Source organism: Chrysochloris asiatica, unplaced genomic scaffold (genome assembly GCF_000296735.1).
Source record: "Chrysochloris asiatica unplaced genomic scaffold, ChrAsi1.0 scaffold00045, whole genome shotgun sequence".
Taxonomy (NCBI): Eukaryota; Metazoa; Chordata; class Mammalia; order Afrosoricida; family Chrysochloridae; genus Chrysochloris; species Chrysochloris asiatica.
The window spans coordinates 9334900-9357028 of NW_006408563.1; the positions used below are offsets into that span (position 1 = coordinate 9334900).

The 22129-nt window shown below is 39.5% G+C and overlaps 1 protein-coding gene across 1 annotated transcript in view; it reads left to right on the forward strand.

Annotated features, from left to right (window-relative positions):
* LOC102835311 overlaps positions 1 to 22129 on the forward strand; it is a 205963-nt gene that overhangs the window by 90807 nt on the left and 93027 nt on the right. Inside the window, exons 9-12 of the mRNA XM_006862032.1 lie at positions 6948 to 7016; positions 10770 to 10849; positions 14327 to 14464; positions 20161 to 20266. Coding sequence (XP_006862094.1) covers positions 6948 to 7016; positions 10770 to 10849; positions 14327 to 14464; positions 20161 to 20266 — 393 coding nt within the window. The remainder of the gene's footprint in view (positions 1 to 6947; positions 7017 to 10769; positions 10850 to 14326; positions 14465 to 20160; positions 20267 to 22129) is intronic.

Below are 22129 nucleotides of genomic sequence, written 5' to 3' on the forward strand. Positions count from 1 at the left end.
TTCTTCCTCAGTCTTCCTTAGTCATGACCCAACTTTTGCACGCATATGAGGTTACTGAAAATACCATGACTTGCTTCATGTGCATCTTAGTTCTCAAACTGACATCTTTGCTTTTCGACGCTTTAAAGAGGCCTTGTACAGCAGATTTGCCCAAAGCAATATGTTGTTTGATTTCTTGACTGCTGCTTCTATGAGTGTTGATGGTGGATCCAAACAAAATGTAGTCTTTGATAACTTCAGTCGTTTTCAATTGATATGGATGTTGTTTATTGGTCCAGTAGTGAGGATTTTTGTTTTCTTTACATTGAGATGCAATCAATCTATAGTGAAGGCTGTGCTCTTTAATCTTCATCAGTAAGTATTTTAAGTCCTCTTCACAGTCATCAAGCAAGGTTTATCATCTGCATATCGCACACAGGTTGTTAATGAGCCTTCCTTCAATCCTGATGCTCCATTTTTCTTCATATAATCCAGCTTTTCTGATTATTTGTTCAGCATACAGATTGAATAAGTACGGTGAATACAACCTTGTTGCACACCTTTCCTAATTTTAAACCATTTATGTGTCTTATGCCTTCATCTTTGTTCTGTACTGCTTGCTACTTGCTTGTTGTGTTTTGTTGCTTTATTGTAGCAATTCTTTTTTATCCCCTTATCCTTTTCTCTTGTGTATTTAAAAAATGTATTTTCTTAGCATTACCATGGATCTTATAATTAACAGCTGGTATTTATAGCATCCTAAGGTAAATTGGTACCAATGTCAGTAACATATAAGAAATTCCTTCTCTGTACCATTTCTATCTCCCCTTTATGTTGTTATCACTAATTAAATATTTATATTTCATGCGCCCTGTAACATAATTTATACTTAACTTTTATCTATTTTTTTAAAATGTGGAGGACAAAATATTTAGAGTTTTTATGCATGAATACTTATTACTAGCCATACTTGTCATGCATTTCCCTTGACTAGGATTCTTTCTTTTATGGATCTGAGTTTATCCTTCTTTGAGTTTCTTGGATTTGTAGATTCATGCCCTTTGCTAGTTTGGGAAACATTTTTGTCATTATTTATTTAAAGATTTTTCTTTCCATTTTTCTCTGTCATCTCCTTCTTCATGGGAATTCTCATTACACATATATTAGGTCTCTTGTTCTATAATTCCATTAAACCATGCTTTATTTCTCTAGCCTATGTGTTTGTTGCTCTTCAACATCAGTAATTTGAATGTTGTTGTTGCTAAGTGTCATCAACTCTGTTGTGACTCATAGTCAGAACTGTCTAGGGTTACTGAGGAGCTGCTGGTGGGTTTGAACTGCTGACCCTGTGGTTCAAACAGACCTTGCAGTTCAGTGCTTATCCTACAGCACCACACCAGGACAATTGTATCCTCTAATTCACTGATTCTTTCTTCTACCTGATAAAGTCTGTTAACAAGTCCTTCTATTGTGTTTATCATTTCAATTATTATCCTTCTCTGTTGCGATATAGCTTTTTTTATTTTTAGATTCTCATGTATTTTATTTTTATTTGATTTGTGTGAAAGTATATAGATCAAAATTGGTTTTCTATTCAATTTTATTTTCTATTCTATTTCCGTATTTCATTTAGCTCTTTTTCTGTTTTCCCTTAGGTTTTAAATTATATTTAATGTTGTTTTATTTTCTTCCATTTTTTCATTATTTGGCCATCCTTAAACATGATTTCACACCCTTCGTCATATTTTTTTGAATGGGCTATTGTTTCTCTGTTCTTTGTGGATCTTGTGGATTTTGGTGGAGCAATGGAGTGTTAACTTTCTCAGTTCCCCCAGTATTTGGTGTTTTTACCTGTATTACTTTCTGTGAGAAACCCTTTTTTGGGCAGAATCTATGACCTTTACTTACTGTTTGCTCTCCTCTGTGATAGCTCCTTCTCCCTCCCTAGTTTGATTGGGATTTGTAAGTTCCAGTCCAGAACTCATTTTCCAACTTTTAGTCTCTCCCCCAAACACCAGAAGACATGCTGTGTGGTCAGTCTGTCCACCAGCAGGCCTCACCACACAAGTGAGCTAGTGTGTGCTAGTCAATCTGCTCACCAGGATGCATAGTCCCCACTCTTTGGCTATTACTTCATTTTCGTCTCTTTTTGTGCAATCAAGTTTTTCATCAGAAAACCCACACACAGTGGAATCCTGTTGGGGTTGGTTGTTACTTTCCAATTTTGTCCAAGGTTTCATTTCATGCTATTTGGGGAGCTGACATTCAGGGTAAGCACAGGCAGACTTTCCTCCATTTCAGAAGAAGGAGGGACTGGCACTCCTGAGAAGGATCTCCAGAAGGTATCTTGTTGGCTTCAGCGCTCCAGTGACCTTGTGGTGGTTGAGGGAACAGTCTCCGTTTAAGTGATGCACTTCCTGACTCAACTGTAGGTAACTTTCTGTAAGAGTTCATATCTATCCAGCAGCCAACAGGCATCAGTTGGGAGAATGGTAGTCACACCCCAAATGTTGAGAGGTCCACCTTGTTGCTCTCGGAGCCTGTCCCAGAGATGTTACTTGCAGGTCTAGCCTCCACTCAAGATGACTGCTTCCTAGCACACAGCAGCCTCAGTCAGCAGTCCTCAGCACCAACTGGAAAGGGAAGCAGACAGGCCCAGCTGATCTACAGGGAGTTCTATCTTGCTGGATTCAGAGGCCTGAGCTGTGGAGTGTACAGGGAGGAAGGTCAAGTGTTGACTATGGGAGCAGCCTTCTGCAGCAGTTTACAATAGCCTGGCAGTCAACGGTTACCAGGTGGGGAAGGGTGTCATGCTTTGAACAGACCCCTTGGAGGTTGACCTTGTGGCTGCCAAAGTTCCCCTAGAAGATCGTTAGCTTAAGTACAGCCTCCACATAAGTCTTCTGCTCCCTAACACACAACAATCTCATTTAGCTATCCTTAGTGTCAATTGGAAGCAGAGTGGGGGTGGGGGCTTGTTGCAGGGGCAAGTGACAGATTAACCGTAATTGTTCCACAGGAAGGTTTTTCCTATTGGATTCAGAGGCCAGAGCCACTGGGAGGCAGGTAGAGTGCTGACTAGAGGAGCTCCACTGCAGGGCCTTCTGTAGCAATCCTGATCAGGCTTGTAGGTGCCAGCATCCTGGTCAGGGAGGAGTTACCGCGCTGCCAAGGACCTCCAGGGAGGGCTGCCTTGTTACAGTCTATCAGAGCCCTTCCCACTCCCATCCCAAAGTACTCAAGATGTCAGCTTCTTAGTAAACAGGTAGAGTATTGACTATCAGAGCCGACTCCAGTACAGGGAACCTTCTGTAGAAATTCAGAGTAGGCTTGCAGCCATCAGTGTCCAGGTGGGGGCGGTGTGGCATACGTCAAAGGTCTGCCTTGTTGACATTAGAGCAGAAGCTTTGGTTTATGGTGGTTAGGACAGCACACTTAGTTCACAGCAGCAGGTGACCTGTGTGGCTACTGGAGGGGCAGACACGGTGGGAGAAGTATTTTGCTATCATATGTGACTTTTTTTTTTTTTCTTAAATGATTTATTGTGAATTATGTGATAGTTTACATTGGAGAACATTAGTTTTACATTCATTCTATCGTATATCATCTCATTGCCATGGTTACAATCCCCTCCATGCAATCCTTCCCCCATACCCCCCAGGTCTTCAGCACACAGTCGCTCTCCCTCTCTGGATCTAGAGTCTCCAGCTGCTCCATAGCTCCACATCATCATCTCTGGCTCCATTTCAGGCATCACTGCTTCTCTGGGTAGGGTCCCGCTCTCTGCTCTTCTCCCTTGATGGTCCTAGGGACCTCCACTCCTAGACTGTAAAGTTAATCACTCCCCTCCTTGCTATAAAACGTCTACCTTTACATTTCCGACCCTCACAAACAGTCCTGATAACAATTATTCACTATTGTATCACAAGAGACCCATCTGCATTTCATTGCATCAGCCCTGCCTAGTCAGATTGAATACTACTCACTGGAGATTCTACCTTCCTCCAGGCCCTCTGGGTCTAGGTTCCCTCTTGAAAGCTTGTAAGCCAGTCACTTCTTGCCTTTGTAGCCCCCACCCCCCATTTTGGGTAGCCAATGTCCAAGTTGCCCATCCCTGTCTACTCTGTGTGTGGAGGGGGTGGGAATGATTCTTGCTGTAAGGACTTGTTCCCTCTTTTGAGCTACTGCTTCTGCTTCCATAGGTGTAGGTCAAGTTCATCAAATTGTATGAGATTTTTTTTTTTTTTTCCCTCTTCTTTTTACTTCTGGTTGAACTCCGATCATCCAGTCATCAAAGCCGGAACAAGTAGGTATTATCTGCAAGTGTGGGTGTTCTTATGCATATGCCCTCTCTTATCAGCTGGACGCTTCATTCTCCACTCTAGTCCTCTGTGGCTATGTCACTGACTCTGGGCCCAAGCGTCCCCAGGTCTTGCCACACTGCTGGCCAACCAGGTCTTCACCCAGGTTCACAGAAGTCTATTGAACGTTGTAGGGCTTAGCTCACCGCTTCATTGCTGTTTTTCCCTCACTTCCCCTTATCGGTGTCGAGCGTGGTCACCAATCAGAGCGTGTAATCCCATTGAGTCTTAGTCTTGGAAGGGGGTGTCCTGTGAGGGGCCCCGACCACTTGCCTTGATGTTTTCTGTGACTTGTTTTTGATTCATTGATTCTTGCCAGTCTTCACTTCTTTGCTGCTATCCTCTATTCCGTGATTCAGAGTCCCTCAAAGTCAAAAACATTTTCTTGTGTTTCTTGTTTTGTTTTTGGGAGAGAATCAGAACAATGGTTTCTTTACACTGCTATCTTCCCAGAATTCCACTCATTTATTTTAAAGGAATTAAAAAGTATTGTTGTTAGGTGCCATTGAGTGGATTCTGAGTCATAGCAACTCGAAAGGACAGGGTAGAACTGCCTCTATGGAATTTCCAAGGCTATAATCTGTATTGATGCAGACTGCCACGTATTACTTATGAAAATAGGCTGGTGGGTACAAACTGCTGACCTCTGAGTTAACAGCCCAACTCTTGGGCACTATGTCACCAAGGTTCTTCTAAAAATTCTTAGTTTGATTAATTAAACTACTATTCAAACAAGTTGTTATGTGCCGTGGAGTCGGTTCCGACTCATAGCAACCCTGTACAGGGTTTCTGAGGTTGAAAATCTTTATGGGAACAGAAAGCCTCATCTTTCTCCTGCGGAACAGCTGATAGTTTTGAACTGCTGACCTTGCGGTTCGCAGCCCGATTCGTAACCACTACGCTACCAGAGCTCCTTAGACACCCACCTTCATTTCACATATGAGGAACTTGGGGGTCAGAGAGGTAAAGTCACTTTGATGAGTTAAATCAAATTTTTATCTTAAATAGCAGGAATGTGGGTAAATATTTATATATATATGTATATACAATATGCATATACATATAGTCTCAAATACACATATATATAAGGATAAGTTTTTAAAAAATGTATTGCTACTATGGTTCCAGTTCATACATGTACAGGTTTATTCCAAACAAAATGTATTTAAACGTTTGTATGATCAGTTCATGGAGTCCTGGTATGATGCTGTGGGTTAATACGCTGGACTGCAAAGTTGGTTTTAACTGCAAGGTCGGTGGTTCAAGCTCACCAGCCACGCCTCAGAAACCCTATACAGGGTTGCTCTGAGTCAAAACCAACTTGACGGCACATAACAACAACGAAAAACAACGTGATCAGTGAATGGCTGCAGACAAGTTGCCTTAGTCTTGGTGGTGGTAGTGGTGGTTGTGTGCTGTGGAGTGGGTTCTGACTCATAGTGACCATGCATAAGGTTTCCAAGTTGTAAATTTTAACAGGAGCAGAAAGGCCTCATCTTTCTCCCATAGAGTGGCTGGTAGATTCAATCTGCTGACCTTGTGGTTAGCAGCCCAATTTGTAATCCATCAGGTGCCTTTTAAGAAAAGATCCAATCAAAACAGTAGCTTCCAAGGGAACATGCTTGTCCAGTTAAATTCAAAGCAGAGAGGTCATCTCAGAAGGTGATGGCGACTGTTGTTTGAGATTCCAAAGGGATAATCTTGATAGATTTTCTCAGAGGACATAGTATGGTCATGGAAACATATTAGGAAGATGTTTTAAGAAAACTGAAAACTGCACTGGTGAGAAAAAAGCCAGGAAAGTAGCTGTGAGAAAAAAATGTTCAACAAAACAATGCACCTGGTCATGGTTTGTGGTTAACAAGTGTTGTCCTATGAGAATTGCCTTGAGAATTTCCCCATCTACCCTCCAGTCCTGATCACACTCCTTCAGACTTCTTTTTGTTCCCAGATCTCAAAGAACACTTAAGAGGAATGAGATTTGCATCTCTAAGGATGCCCAAACTGCCACTGTGACAGTGTCAATCAAAGAATGTTGAATTATTAGGGGAAAGATGAGAGAGAGAGAGAAACACCACCTTCAGAAATGTGTAGACCTAGATGGAGGACATGTAGAGAAACAAATGGTTCACATTGTGATATTTTTGTTTAACAAAGGTTTCTAAGATTTTGTAGTAACATTTTTTTTTTACATATTCATATGTGAATATAATAGATTTCGATGTGATCATGTTAACTATAGGTTGATATTTTCTGTATTTTAATCATATTCTTAACTATAACACAAATTTTGTTAACATACCAGAAATTAATATATTACTGTATAGGAGTTCCTTGTGTAAATACTTTATCTATCAGGAGATTCTTGTCCAACTTTTCTAATCTATAGATTTGTTAAATAAAAACATCACTTCTCCACTAAAATGTCACTCTGATTAAGAAGGAAGGGGATAAATGATGCTTCATTGTGGGAATTGCAATGAATGAGATGAAGTAAACTGTGTGTGAATTGCTGACTAGAAAAGGATTTGCTCTGTGAAATTTCATCCAATTCACAATAAAAAATTACTCTGATTAAATGTATCAGTAAACTGTCCACATTTTTAGTTTATCTGCAGGTTGGAGATCGAATTTATGTTCTCCTATGGAAACTTTGGTTTTGGATTTTCACATCAGGTTAGTTCTCTTTCTAAAAGTTGTTGTATTATAGTTCTTCAGGCACATCGCCCACCACTGAGCCTCTACCCTTGTCAGTTCCAAAGCTCTTCAAAAAATAAGTATTTTAAGAAGAATACTATTTTTTCTTCAGACTAAAGAAAAATAAGACTATCATTATTTGCCTATACATTACAAAAATAATGTCTTAAATGTCTTTCATATAAAAATTACGTGTGTGTGTGTATATATATATATATATATATACACATATGTATGTGTGAATATACATACAGGTGTATGTAATTAAAGACAAAATTATTTTAAGTATTCAGGAAGTGGATGTGGATTTTTTTTAATCTGAAAAATTTAAAGATTGAACCACTGATGTCATTCAGATAATAATTTATACGGTGACACTATATGCTCCTTTCCCCATAGTAATTTCAGTATTTGATATTATTTGGGCCCTTCTTGATTCATCAAGACAGTACTATACCTAAAGAACATATCTGTATATTCCTAGTTTTGGCCTGCCCCTTTCATTTCATCACCATACATCCATGTTGTGGTAAAACATTTTTGTATACTCACCTTGGTTTATTTCTTTATCTTCTTCGGTTAGATTCCTAGTAGACAAATTATTGTCCAGAACGTTTCAAATTGTTCTTGAAATGTACCAGTATACAATCTCTTGGTATTTCTGCATATTATCACAGCTTTGAGGCATTTTAAAATCCAGTCCAATGCAGGTATAAGAATGAGCTCTATACTTTGTATATGGTGGTGTTGATTATGTGCCATGGAGTCGGTTCAAACTCATAGGGATTCTGAGGCTGTAAGTCTGCCCTGGAGCAGAAAGCTTTATCTTTCTTCTGTGGAATGGCTGGTAAATTTAAACTTCTGACCTTTCAGTTAGCAGCTCAGCTGGTAATCCACTGTTTTCAGAGCTCCTATATTATATATAGGGCTGCGAACCTCAGGGTCAGCAGTTCGAAACTAACAGCTGTTCCGCGGGAGAAAGATGAGGCGTTCTGCTCCCGTAAAGATTTACAGCCTCGGAAACCCTGTACAGGGTCTCTATGAGTAGGAGCCGACTCCACGGCACATAACAACAACAACAATACTATATATCGTAGTGGTTACGAATCGGGCTGTGAAGGGCAAAGACTTAAAATCGTTGTTGTTAAGTGCCGTGGAGTCGGTTCCGACTCATAGAGACCCTGCACAGGGTTTCTAAGGCTGTAAATCTTTGCAGGAGCAGAAAGCCTCATCTTTCTCCTGCTGAATGGCTGGTAGTTTCGAACTACCAACCTTGAGGTTAGCAGTCTGACTGATAACCACTACGCTACCAGAGCTCCTTGTTAAGTAAGCTATATAGGAACCCCTAATTGTTTAGTTTTTTTGTGATGGCCATAGCTTAAATGCTATAGAGATGAATTTTGTGTCTGAATACAAGGGAACTTCAAAAAGTTCATGGAAATTTGAAATGGAAAGATAATAGAGTTTTTCCAATAAGTATTTAAAGCACCCTCATATAATATGACATGCAACAATTCCATTCTTAGGGAGATATACTCCTTTTCAGGTAAAACAGCACAAGTATTATGTTACTTAGATGGTGGTGGTGTGTGCCGTGGAGCAGATTCTGACTTATAGTAACCCTATAGGAGTACTGGTATGACACTATGGGAAGAAGCACTGGACAAGAAGGTCGGTTTGAATCATAAGGTTGGTGATTCAAATCCACTAGCCACTCCTCAGAAACCCTGAACAGAGTTGTTATGAACTGACTCGATGGCACTTAAAAACAACATAGGATAAGGTAAGGATCCCTGGTAGCATAGTGGAATACAAGCTGGACTGATAACTGAAAAGTCAGTAGTTGAGCTCTACCAGACACACCTCAGGGGAAAGATGAGGCTTTTTGTTCCCATAAAGATTTCCAGTCTTGGAAACCCTATATAGGGTTGCTATATGAGTCAGAATCGACTTGGTAGCACATAGCCGCCACCACCACCACCATAGGATAGAGTAGAATTGCCCTTAGGTTTCCAAGGCTATAAATCTGTATGAGAGCAGATTGCTAGATCTTTTCTCCCATGGAGCTACTGGTGAGTTTGAACCACAGACGTTTCAGTAAACAGCCACTAACCATTGTATCCCCAAGGCTTCTTTATACCTAGTTAGAATCTGCTAAAGCATGAAAAAGAATAAGATATATAATAAAAATTATACTTAAAGAAATATCGTGTATATGAACTTTTCAGGTGGTCTTAAATACCAGTGATATCGTCCCCTACTTGCCCACCATGAGACTGTAAAAAGAGCATGTCTTTGAGGGCTGTTAGAACTTAATGCAAATCCTAACCATCAAGCCTATATGGTAGCCTTAAACAAATTACTAATATTCAGTGTCATCTGTAAGATGGGCACAGTTAGCTAACTCTTAAGATTATTGGAAGAATTAAATAAGATTGAAAGTATAAAATGCTTGGCATATAATAAATTTTCAATAAATGTTAGCTCTTTTAAAAGCTTTATCATGTTTTGGTGAAAGTTTATATAGCAAATGAGTTTCTCATTTAGCAATTTCTCTATAGAGCATTCAGTGACCTTGGTTACATTCTTTACAATGTGCTAGCATTCCATTTTGGTTATTCGGCTTCCATTTATCTAGCTTCCTTGTCCCCCCTTATCTTCTCATGTTTGGTCTATGGTAGATATTTAGATGATTATGTCAAGGAACACAACACTCACAGGTTACATTATTTTATGACCCAATCAGTAATTGGGCTGAAAGGTAACCTGTGGGAGTGGTTTCATTTTCATGTTTAAAACGCATTCCAGGGCAATAATCTTAGGAAGTTTTCTAATTTCTACAGTCCAGTATATCTGGACTTATTTTTTTTTAAGGATTTGAGTTTTGTTCTACATTTTTCTGCCATTCTATCCAGGACCTTTTATAGTGTCCCTGGTCAGAATGGTTGGTAGTGGTAGCTGGACATCATCTGATTCATTTGGTCTCAGGTTAGAAGAGGTCATGGTTCATGTTGGGTATTAATCCCATGGACTAGTTTCTTGTTTGAGGCTTTGGTTTCCATCATTCTTTTTTGTTCAATATGAGTAGAGACCAATAGTTGTGTAATTCCTTCTTATCTTCATTTCCCTCCCTTATCTGTGTAATTTTATGCGACGTCTGACAAGTGGCTATACTCCATGACCCGCATGGAGAGATTAAACCCGAGTAGGGGCGATGGGATATTAGAAATAAAAGAAAGACACACAATTGAAACAAGTAAAATTGAGATACTGTGACTCCAACCTATGTTCAGCACATTTATTATATACACACATCAAAGGAGATGTTGAGGGCAGGGCAAAGAATAACATCTGGTGTTATTGATGCATGCAGTAAGCAGGACTTTATCAGAAGAATGTAACTTGTGGTTGCTAAGGAGACAGAGATAGGAAAAGATGTTTTTGCAGACTTGAACTGAAGGTAATACAAAGAAAAACTTTGCAAGTTCCCTGACCCCCGAAGCAGCCCTGCAAGTTCTTCAGGGGGGCAAAATGACCTGGGAGCAGCCCGATTTTCTGGACCACAACTGTTTAGTTGCAATCCTTTGGTTAAACTGCTCCCAAGTCTGAGACCTTCAGTTCAGTTGCTCCCAACAATTTTAGGTTTATTCCAAAGTCCTGTGGTAGAGAGGGTATTAGGATGAGCTGAATTGTAACTGAATAGTATTAAAATATACTTCTCTTTTCTTTCAGTTAAAACCTCTTCAGAAAATTATTGAGCCATCCATGTTTATGAATGTTGCACCACCTCCAGAAAGAGCAGACCCTGTGTCGTAAGTGTTTTAAAAGTCTTACTAACAAGATCAGATCATGTGGAAATAAATTTATTTAGTACCTTTGATGAGCATTTTGGCTGTTTCAAGATTGCCTTCCAGACACGGCCAGGATGAGTTAACTCCAAGATAAAAAGAGTAGTGAGTTGTTGTGCTTAACAACAATCACAAAAAATATCTAGTTGCCATTGAGTTGACTCCAACTCATGGTGACCAATGTGTGTCAGAGTAGAACTGGCTCCAGAGGATCTTCAATGGCTGGTTTTTCTGAAGTATATCACCAGGCCTTTCTTCCAAACTCCTCTGGGTGAACTTGAACCTCCAATCTTTTGGTTAGTGGCTAAACATGCTAACCTTTCGCACCACCCAGGGATTGTTATGCATAATGAGGTTGGAGAAATTTGGGGTTTCTGGAATTCTCCCTGGAGAGACAAGGTGGGGAGTTCTGGAGACAAGAAAGCTAAGAGGGAGGGTGCTAACTTCGTGGTAGAGGGAGGGAGCTAACTTTGTGGTAGGAGGGAGGGAAGAGATGAGTACCCTGAAGGGGAAAGTTGGTTAGTGAGATGTTCCTTTTGAAGAAAGAGCTGTGAGGGTCTTTTAGGATCACATTCTCTAGTAGTTTTATTGTCTGTTCCTCCTCATACTGTTGATACAGCAGTGCATTCCTACTGCTCCACCACTCTAAAAGCATGGTTAAAATATCATTGGCAAACCAAAAATAACTTAAAATTGAGTAGGCCAACAAATCTTAAAGAAAAATGAACGCCTGAGAAAGAGTTATGTTGTTGCTAGATGCCATTGAGCCAGTACCGATTCATAGCAACCCTGTACACAACAGAACGAAACACTGCTCGGTCTTGCTCCAATTTTAACAATCGTTGCTACACTTGAGCCCAGAGCTGCTACCACTGTGCCAATCCATCACGTTGGATGTCTTCTTTTTTACTGACCCTCCACTTTACCAAGCACGATGTCCTTCTCCAGAGACTGGTCCCTTCGGATAATATGTCTGAAGTATGCGAGACAAAGTCTAGCCATGCTGGCTTCCAAGGCACATTCTGGCTGCACTTCACAACACAGATTTTTTTTTTGTTCTTTTGGCAGTCCATGGTGCTTTTAAGATTCTCTAAAGCCATAACTCAAATTCATCAATTCTTCTCAGGTCTTCCTTATTTAAATGTTGTTGCTGCTGTTAAGTGCCGTCGACTTGGTTCCAAACCACAGCGACCTTGTATAGGGTTTCCCAGGAATGGCTGGTGAACTTGAACTGCCGATCTTGTGGTTCAAATCAACTTTGCAGTCCACAGCATTAGCTCACAGCACCACACCAGGACTCCTATTTAATCTATACTGTTATCAAAGAAAGAAAGAAAAGAAATGGGGAAATTTCTAAATACCATTGAAATAATTAGGTATAGGATAAAAATTATCTGAAGTGTTTATGACTCTCTGCTTTCACTAAACTGATTTTTTTTTAAAGCTTTGTCCATTTGATATTAGTGACTTGTTGAAATAGTGAAATAGAAGTTTATTAAACAATATATATTAACTATTATTTTCTCATCCATCCACTGAGTCAATAAGCATTAAAGTGTTAAATGTCAGCTTACCCCCAAGGCATTGCAAATACAAAGATAAATGATATTAGGTCTCCAAGAACTAAAAGCCAAGGAAATTTTAATGCATCTCAGGGAAAAATTGGGAACAAAGTACTATCAATTAAGGTTTGACAAAAAAAGTGTTTAGGTGAGACTTCATAAATGAGTAGAAGTTTATCGGCTGATTTTAAAGGAGTAAGGGGACACATTCCCAGCAGAGAACGCATATACAAAAGCAAGAAGCTTTAAGAGAGAGACTGTAGGTTGTGAATGGCTAAGGGCAAGGAGTAAGAAGGGTTCAGCATGAGGAGTAGGTTAGAGGCAAGATAATGGTGGTTAAAAGCTCAAGCTCTTGAGTTAAAACTGCCTGGACTTACACCCTGGCTTTGCCATGTACCAGCTGTGAGACCTTAAAAGTTACTTAGGCTCTTATATAAATATAATAAGTACTTCACTGAGTTACTGATGATTAAATAAGCTACCTGCAAAACACTGAGAAAATGGTAATAAATAATAATCTTCTTAATAAATTACTACTATTTATAAAATGAATAAATACTTTATCATCACTACCATCATATTCTAAATTCATGCTTCTCAAATGTGAGTAAATTTTACTCTTCTGGGTCATCAGGAGTATGCCAGGCCAACACAAAGTCAAGGGGAAACAGGTCCATCTTTCTGGAGCATTGCTTTTACTCAAAGCTTTTCTGAGGGAAATGCTATACTGAAAATAATGTCTACATGTTATGGAGTACAATAAAAGGCACATAAACATTTTAAAATAATGCAATGTTTCCAAAAAAATGATGTGTTGGGTTTCGTTAGCAGCCCCAGATCCTCTAGATTCCTCCACTGCTCTTTGTTGGAAAGTGTGGGGCTACTGCGTAGATCTAAAGCCATTGAATAATTTTAAGTGGAGAAATAGTCTGATCAGCTTGCATTTTACATAGATTTTATGAGGGGGATCAAATATGGACAGGAGGGATTTGGGATTAGAGGCCAAGCATTGGAGAAGCTGTTGTATTAGTCTAGATGACAGATGATGGGGGTTTGAAGTAAGGCAGTAAGTTAGTGGAGGTAGAGAGGAGAAAATTAATTTGTGGCATATTTTGAGTGTCCAGTTATATTACCTGCATAATGCCTAATTATGTCTCTTGGAAGATGAGAGAAAGGGGAAAGAAAGGAGAAAAAGATATTCTGATTATAAATCATGGGTATATATGAGTATTTAGGGATGCTAATTGTGGAATGGGGGAATAATGCAGAAATGATGACTTCTATTGAACATGAGCTTTAGAATCAAAAGAGATTTGTGTTCAAATATTGACTTTGCCATTTAACAGTTTTAAGTTTTTGGAGTAGTTGCTTAATCTCTTTGAACTCCAGTTTTCTCATATGTAAAATAGTGGTTGTTGATTATAGTGGTTATGTGCTATGGAGTCAGTTCCGACTCATAGTGACCCTGCACAGGGTTTCCACAGCTGCAAATCTTTATGGGAGCAGAAAGCCTCATCTTTCTCCCGCAGTACACTACCAGAGCTCCTTTAGTATATGACAATTATGACCCCCTAATTGAATGAGATAATATATATAGTCATATGGACAAAATGCCTGGAACACAAAACATCACAAAGAATTAGTAGCATAAAAAGATGAACTACTTAGGAGATCTTTGCTGCTCATGAAGTTAGTAACAAGTGGAGTCAAGAGAACGCTTCTCTCAGAATTTCTGCTGTCGTCTTCTGTCCTAGTTCTAGCCTTCAAAGACCCAAGAAGGATAGATGAGCTAAGAGTATAAATGAGAGGATTCACCACTGATATTAGAAGTGTACTTTCGTGTACTTCTTCAACATTTAACCCTATTATTATTTTGCAGAAATGTTATTTTACCACAGCCATTAGAATATCCAGCATTCTTATCCCCAGACCTGAATGTTACTGTTGGAAAGTCAAGTAAATATACCCAGCCATCTGTTATACGACTTGAAAAACTTCAGCAACCACCCCGAGAAAGGTGAAAAATACAGAAGCTTTCATAAAATTCATGTGTTATTTATACTATATATCAATTCTTTCCTTTACACATGGGCTTGCTGTTGGTCCATAAACCTTCACTGTCACGATATTTCATGGGTTCAGAGATTGTTTCTGACTATTGCTTGTCATATTTAGGTGTTTGTTTTAAAAGGTCAGCTGTATGGCAGAAAAATTGTTGAAAAATCATTTATAGAGAAGAAAGAACAATACTGTATCAAAGGGAAAGAAAAAACAAAGGACTGTATAAAATCTTCAGAATGGAACATTCATTCAAAAACCTTTGGCTCCAAGGAAGAATAGAGGTCAAGGTGACCATTTGAGGACACCCACAAGATGAAATTCACATAGACCACACAGACCCACTCTGATAAGCTACTACTCGGATGTTGTTGTTGTTAGGTGTCATCCCATCAGTTCTGGCTTATAGCAATCTGTGCACAGCAGAATGAATCACTGTACCGTTCTCACAATGCACAATGGTTGTGATGTTTGAGTCCTTTGTAGCTGTCACTGTGTCAATCCATTTTGTTGAGGGTCTTCCTCTTTTTCACTGACCCTCCACTTTAGCATGATATCCTTCTCCAGGGACTGTTCTTACTGAGAGTATGTGCAAAGTATGAGAGATGAAGTCTGGCCATCCTGGCTTCTAAGGAGCATTCAGGCATCCTCACTTCTAAGGAACATACTTCTTCCAAAACAGATTTATTTGCTCTTCTGACAGTTTAAGGTGTTTTCAAATATTCTTTGCCAACATCATGATTCAAATGCATCGATTCCTCTATGGTCTTCTTATTGTTTGTCCCAATTTTCACATACATATGAGGTGATTGAAAATACCATGGGTTGGGTCAGGCACATGTTAATCCTCAAACTGACATCTTTACTCTTTAACACTTTGAAGATGCTTTTTTTTTTTTGGTAGCAGATTTGCCCAATGCAATACATCTTTAATTTCTTGACTTCCCCTTCCATGAGGGTGGCAGTCAAGAAATTAAAAATGTATTGCATTAGGCAAATGAAGTCTTTGACAACTTCAATCTCTTTTCCATTTATCATGATGCCATTTATCGATCCAGTTGTGAGGATTTTTGTTTTTGTTTTACACTGAGGTACAATCAGTACTAAAGGCTGTAAACTTTGATCCTCATTAGTAAGTATTTCAAGTCCACTTTTCTTCTAGAAAACAAGGTTGTGTCATTTGAATATCACAGGTTGTTAATGAGTCTTCCTCTAATCCTAATGCCATGTTCTTCTTCATATAAAACCTTCTCGGATTGTTTGCTTAACATACAGATTGAACAAATGTGGTGAAAGGATACAACCCTGACTCATACCTTTCCTAATTTTGAACCACTCAGTATCCACTTGTTCTGTTCAAACGACTGCCTCTTAATCTATGTGCAAGTTGTATGGTGAATGGATACAATGCTGGGACACATGTCTCCTGATTTTAAACCATTTAGTATCTCCTTGATCTGTTATAATGACTGCTTCTTTTCTATGTACAGGTTCCTCATAAGCACTTTTAAATAATGTTCTGGAATACTCATTCTTCGCAATGTTATCCATAGCTTGTCATGATCCACACAGTCAAATGTCTTTGCACATGATCACCGATAAGGGGAAGCTAGGGAAAAACAACAACGAAGCTGTGAGCTAAGTCCTACCATGTTCAATAGACACCTGTGAATCCAGGTGGTGACCTGGTTGGCCAGCAGTATGACAAGATGTAGGGACTCCTTGACCTACACCTATGGATGTTGTTGTTGTTGTTAAGTGCCATCGAGTCGGGTCCGACCCATAGCGACCCTGTACAGGGTTTCCGAGGGTGTAAATCTTTACGGGAGTAGAAAGCCTCATCTTTCTCCCGCGGAGCGGCTGGTAGTTTCGAACCGCTGACCTTAAGGTTCGCAGCCCGATTCGTAACCACTACGCTACCAGAGCTCCTTCGATGAGTGGAGTGGACGGAGCAAGCTCCTATTCCATGGACGCAGTAGCTCAAAAGAGGGAACACATCTTTACAATGAGGATCATTTCCACCCCCTCAGTACACAGGGTAGACAGGGATGGGCAACTTGGACATTGGCTACCCAAAATGGGGGGGCTACAAAGGCAAGAAGTGACTCGCTTACAAGCTTTCAAGAGGGAGCCTAGTTCCAGAGGGCACGGTAGAATCTCCACTGATGAAGGGAGATGGGGATAAGACTCTTGTGGTACAATAGTGAATAACTGCTATCAGGACTGACTGTGAGGGTTGGAAATGTAAAGGTAGATGTTTTGTAACAAAAAGAGGGGAGTGACTGACTTTGCAGTACAGAAGTGGAGGTTACTGGGACCATCAAGTGAGAAGAGCAGAGTGCGGGACCCTACCCAGAGAAGCAGTGACACCAGAGATGGAGCAGCTGGGGACTTTAGACCCAGAGAGAGAGAGAGAGGGGTTGTGTACTGACAACCAGGGGCAGGCTTGAGGGGTATACCCTTTGGTTGTTTGATGATGAATGGAGGGGACTGTAATCATAGCAATGAAATTCGTTTCATTAAAAAAAAAAAAAAAAGTCTTTTCACAGTCAATAAAGCACAACTAAACATAGAAGTCCTGGTGTGACAATGTAGGATAAGCACTAGACCACAATATCAGTCTGAACTGCAAGATCGGTGGTTCAAGTCCACCAGCCACTCGTTGGAAAGCTTATACAGGGTCACTATGAGTTGGAATCAACTAGACAGCACTTGACAACAACAAGCATTTTTCTGGTAAGTTCTGCTTTCAGCCTAGGTTCATCTGATGTCAGTAGTGCTATTCCTAGTTCCATGTCCTCTTCTCAATCTGGCTTGAATGTCTGACAGTTCTCTGTTAATGTACTGTTGAAGTAATTTTTTTTTTTTAAGTTTTTATTGTGAATTATGTGATAGTTTACATAGGAGAACACCAGCCTTACATTCATCCTATCGTATTTCGTTTCATTGCCATGATTACAATCCCCTCCATGCATCATCAACCAACACACAACGCAGGCCTGCCCTCCGGCCGTCAGCACACTGCCCCTCTTCCTTTCTGGGTCTAAAGTCCCCAGTCGCTCCATCTCTCCACCCTGAGGTTAGCAGCCCAAACTGCCAAATTACAAAACAGTTGCATAGTAGACTTTTTACTACTGTAAATGAGAAATGTCAGATAGGCATCCACTCCTCACTTACTGACATGGTTAAGTTCCAAAAGCCAGGTCATTTTGTGAAAACTGAGATTATGCAAAAGTAGAGGATTTTTTTTCTGTTCTCAGCCCATGCATTTATCCAAAGTTTATTTAGAAAAATCATAAGAATAACAGCTAAGATTTAATAATGTGATGATTCTAGTTACAGATTATTCCTCTGTGGAGGAGGAAACTTGGAAGAGACAACGTTATATAATGTTGGGTTGTGTGAGCTCCTCCTGTGCTGGGTCAGAACATCTATTGCAGATCCACCTCTAGCTCTCCACCTTCGTTCCTGTAAGCCCTGCATTCATGATCCTGGAGCCTGCTCTGCCCTCCAGGCTGTGCATGTCACAGGAGCTCAAACTTCCTGCCAGGGTGCTGGGTTCCTGGCTGCACATCTGAGCCCACTGATGTGGGAGCCTCGGGCTCCACTTTGTTCACTTTGGGATGTTATTAAACTCACACACATTTATTCTAAACACCCTCTCCAGTGCTTCAGCAATTTTGAGCTTTAGGATCGAAAGGTTCATGAGAGCTGGAAATCCAGAGCAGGTGCCTGCTGGTTTGGTGCTGCCTGTGTGTCCATCTGGAGGCCATGGCCATGGAGGAGGCTGGCCCTGTGCAGCAGCTGGATGTGGTGGCCCTTTTAGGAGGAGGGAGCATAAAGCATCTGGTAGCAAGGTCCAGTTTCCTAGAGATTAACACCCCACAAATGGTACAAACTAGTCAAATGGATTTTTCACTATTGTCATAGATGAGACATGTTGAATAATGAGAGTGTTGCTAAGTGAGGAGATGGTGTAGTAATAGAAAAACAATACCTTTTACAAGATTGAGTAAAAAATTATCCATAATCTGGCTTTAGAATTTACTTTAATCAGCTTTTAAAAATGACAAATACATAATTTTTTAAACATAATCTCCTTGATTTTCAATATACTTTGTCCATCTATAAACAAGCTTTTATATTCCCTTATTTAAAATTGTTTTAAGCTGAACTATGAGCCACAAATGTACCACTGTTTTCACTTTTTCATCAGAGTTGAATCTTCATCCCCCAAAGGCTGCTTTCAGGGGACCAAACAGGTGAAAACCTGATGGAGCAAGATCAGGACTATAGAAAGGATGCTTTAACACCTCAAAAGAAAGTTTTTGCAGAGTGTCAACATTGTGGGCCAGGGTGTTTGGATGTTCATTGTCATATAAGATCACAAGGCCCTTGGCAAGCAGTCCTCTTCATTTAATCCAAAGTTTAGGCTTCAGCTCTGCAGTAAGCATCTCACTGTAAGAAGCACTGTTGATTGTTGAGCCTTTTTCCTGATAGTGTTCCAAAACTGGCCCTTGAGAATCCCAGAAAACTGTATGCATCGATTTCCCAGCTGATGGTTGAATTTTGAGTTTATTCTTGGTCAGAAATTGAGGATGTTTTCATTTCATACTCTGTCAAAAACCCTCAGGCTCATAGTGATGAATCCATGTCTCATCAACAGTAACAAATTTTTTTAAAGAAATTTTTGCTTCCTTCAAGAATCGGTCCAAATTTTGTTTGCAGACGTCCAAATACTTCTGCTCTTTCATGAGAGGTTTTGGTACCCATCTTGCATAAACGTTTTAAAACCCAAGTCTGTCATGGATTATGTCATAGGCAGAGCCATGAGTGATTTGTAAATGATTTGCCACATACTCCACTGTCACTCATCTATTCGACAGAATCATGTCACGTGCACGCTCAGTGTTGTCATTAATCATTTACGTGGACAGGCATTTTAATATAACCAGACTGCAGGTAATTTTTGACTCACCCTTGTATTATGTACCCTGTTGTTGTTATTAAATGCTGTTAAGTCAATTTCAACTCATAGCTACCCTATATAGGGTTTCCTAGGAGCAGCTGGTGGGTTTGAACTTCCAACTGTGTGGTTCTCAGCACCATACTAGGAGTCACTTATGTCCCTTATTCATGGTGAGTTCACTTAAAATGTTTAGTTTCCATTCAATTCTTGTCATTATATTTTTTTAGATAAATCAAGTCTTTTAAAGTTTCTTGGATTAAATTTGTTTTATTAAAAAGATAATGCATATTTATGGAATAATATATAAAACATATATACAGTTAAAATAAGAACAATATATATTGAAACATTTCTAAAACATGTAACTATTATTTACGTGAGGAACATAAGGTCATTGCTTAGCTATTTATGATTCAGGTTAAGCAAATTCAACAATATCAGGAATATTTTCTTCTTACTTGGTTACATTCCTCTCTCCTACTCTCTCAAATAACTACCACCCTGATTTTTGTTGTAATAATTCCCTTTTCTTTGACAGTATCTCTAAACAATATATTTGTTTACTTCTTTTTCAAGTATTTATAAATGTAACTGTATATATTCTTCTATAAATTTTATCATAGTGATTCTTCTGTCATTTGCTGCCTCTTTTTTTTTAATCTATATGTTTTCTTTCCTTTCTTCAGGTTGGAAAAAATGAAAAAAGAATATAGAAATTTGAATACATGGATAGAAAAATCTAGTTATTTAGAAAACATTCTTAGCCCAGTATTGGAATACAGCACCCCTACGGTAATTAACTTAACATATTATCCCATATATAGTTTTAAACATTTTTATTAAAAAGAGATGATCAGAAATAAAGGTGTTCACTAGATATGTATTTGTTCTCTCTATATAAAACACTATTCATTACTCATGCTCTTATTTTGAATTGTTGTTTTTGTTGTTAAGTGCTATTGATTGAGTTGGTTCTGACTCATAGTGACCCTGCATACGGTTTCAGAGGAGCAGATGGTGGTTTTGAACTGCTGATCTTGTGGTTTCCAGTCCAGTGCTGATCAACAGTGCCACACCACAAATACATTGCATTTAATAAATTAAAGTCTATAAGGTTTAATTTTAACTGCTTTAATGCCATATAACTCAATAGCAAACACTCATTTTAATTATTCAATTCAATGGTCTTCACTATAATTACAGTGCTCTGTATTCATCACCATAGTTCATTTTAAAACATATTGTTATTGTTGTTAGGTGCTATAGAGTTGGAACCAAGCCACAGAGACCTTATGCACAGCAGAACGAAACACTACCCGATCCTGGGCCAACCTCACTACTGTTGACACGCTTGAGTCCATCGATGCTGCCACTTGGCTAATCCATCTCTTTGGGGTGGGGGTGGGGGGTCTTCCTCTTTTTCTCTAACCCTCCACCTTACCAAACATGATATCCTTTTCCAGTGACTAGTCCCTCCTGACAATATGTCCGAAGTATGAGAGACGAAGTTTGGCCATCTTGGCCTCCAAGGAGCATTCTGGCTGCACTTCTTCTAACACGGATCTGTTGGGTTTTTTTGGCAATCCATGGCACTTTCAATATTCTCCTCCAACACCATAACTCAAAAGCATCAATTCTTCTATGGTCTTCCTTATTCACTGTCCAGTTTACGCATGCATATGAGGTTATTGAAAATACCATGGCTTGGGTCAGGCATTCCTTAGTGCTCAAGCTGACATCTTTGCTCTTCAACACTTTAAAAAGTTCTTGTGCAACAGATTTGCCTAAAGCAATATGTCGTTTGATTTCTTGACTGCTGCTTCCGTGGGTGTTAATAGTAGATCCAAGAAGAATGAAGTCCTTGACAACTTCAATCTTTTCTCTGTTGATAAGTGTGTTGTTTATTGGTCCAGTGGTGAGGATTTTGTTTTCTTTACATTGAGATGTAATCCATACCAAAGGCTGGGCTCTTTGATCTTCAGCAAGCAAGGTTGTATCATCTGCATATCACAGATTGGTAATGAGTCTTCCTCCAATCTTGATGCCACATTTTTCTTCATAGAACCCAGCTTCTCAGATTATTTGCTCAGCATACAGGTTGAATAAGTATGGTGAAAGAATACAACCTTGTTGCACACCTTTTTAAATTTTAAACCATTCAGTGTTCCCATGTTCTGTTTGAACAGCTGTGTTTTGGCCCAGGTACAGAATCCTCATGATCACAATTAAGTGTTCAGGAATACTCATACTTCGCAATGTTTGTCCATAGCTTGTCATGATCCATACAATCCAAGCCTTTGCGTAGTCAATAAAGCACAGGTAAACATCTTTCTGATATTCTCTGCTTTCAGCTAAGATCCATCCGGCATGAGCAGTGATATCCCTCATTTCATGGCCTCTTCTGAATCCAGCTTGAACCTCTGGAAGTTCTCTGTCAATGTATGATTGTAGCCATTTCTGTTTACCTTTAGCAAAACTTTACTCACTTGAGATATCAAAGAGATTGTCCGATGATTTCCATAATCCATTGGGTCATCTTTCTCTGGAATGGGCACAAATATGGATTTCTTCCAATCAGTCGGCCAGATAGTTGGCTTCCAAATTTCTTGGCATAGATGAGTGAGTGCCTCCTGTGCAGCCTCACTTTCTTGAAAG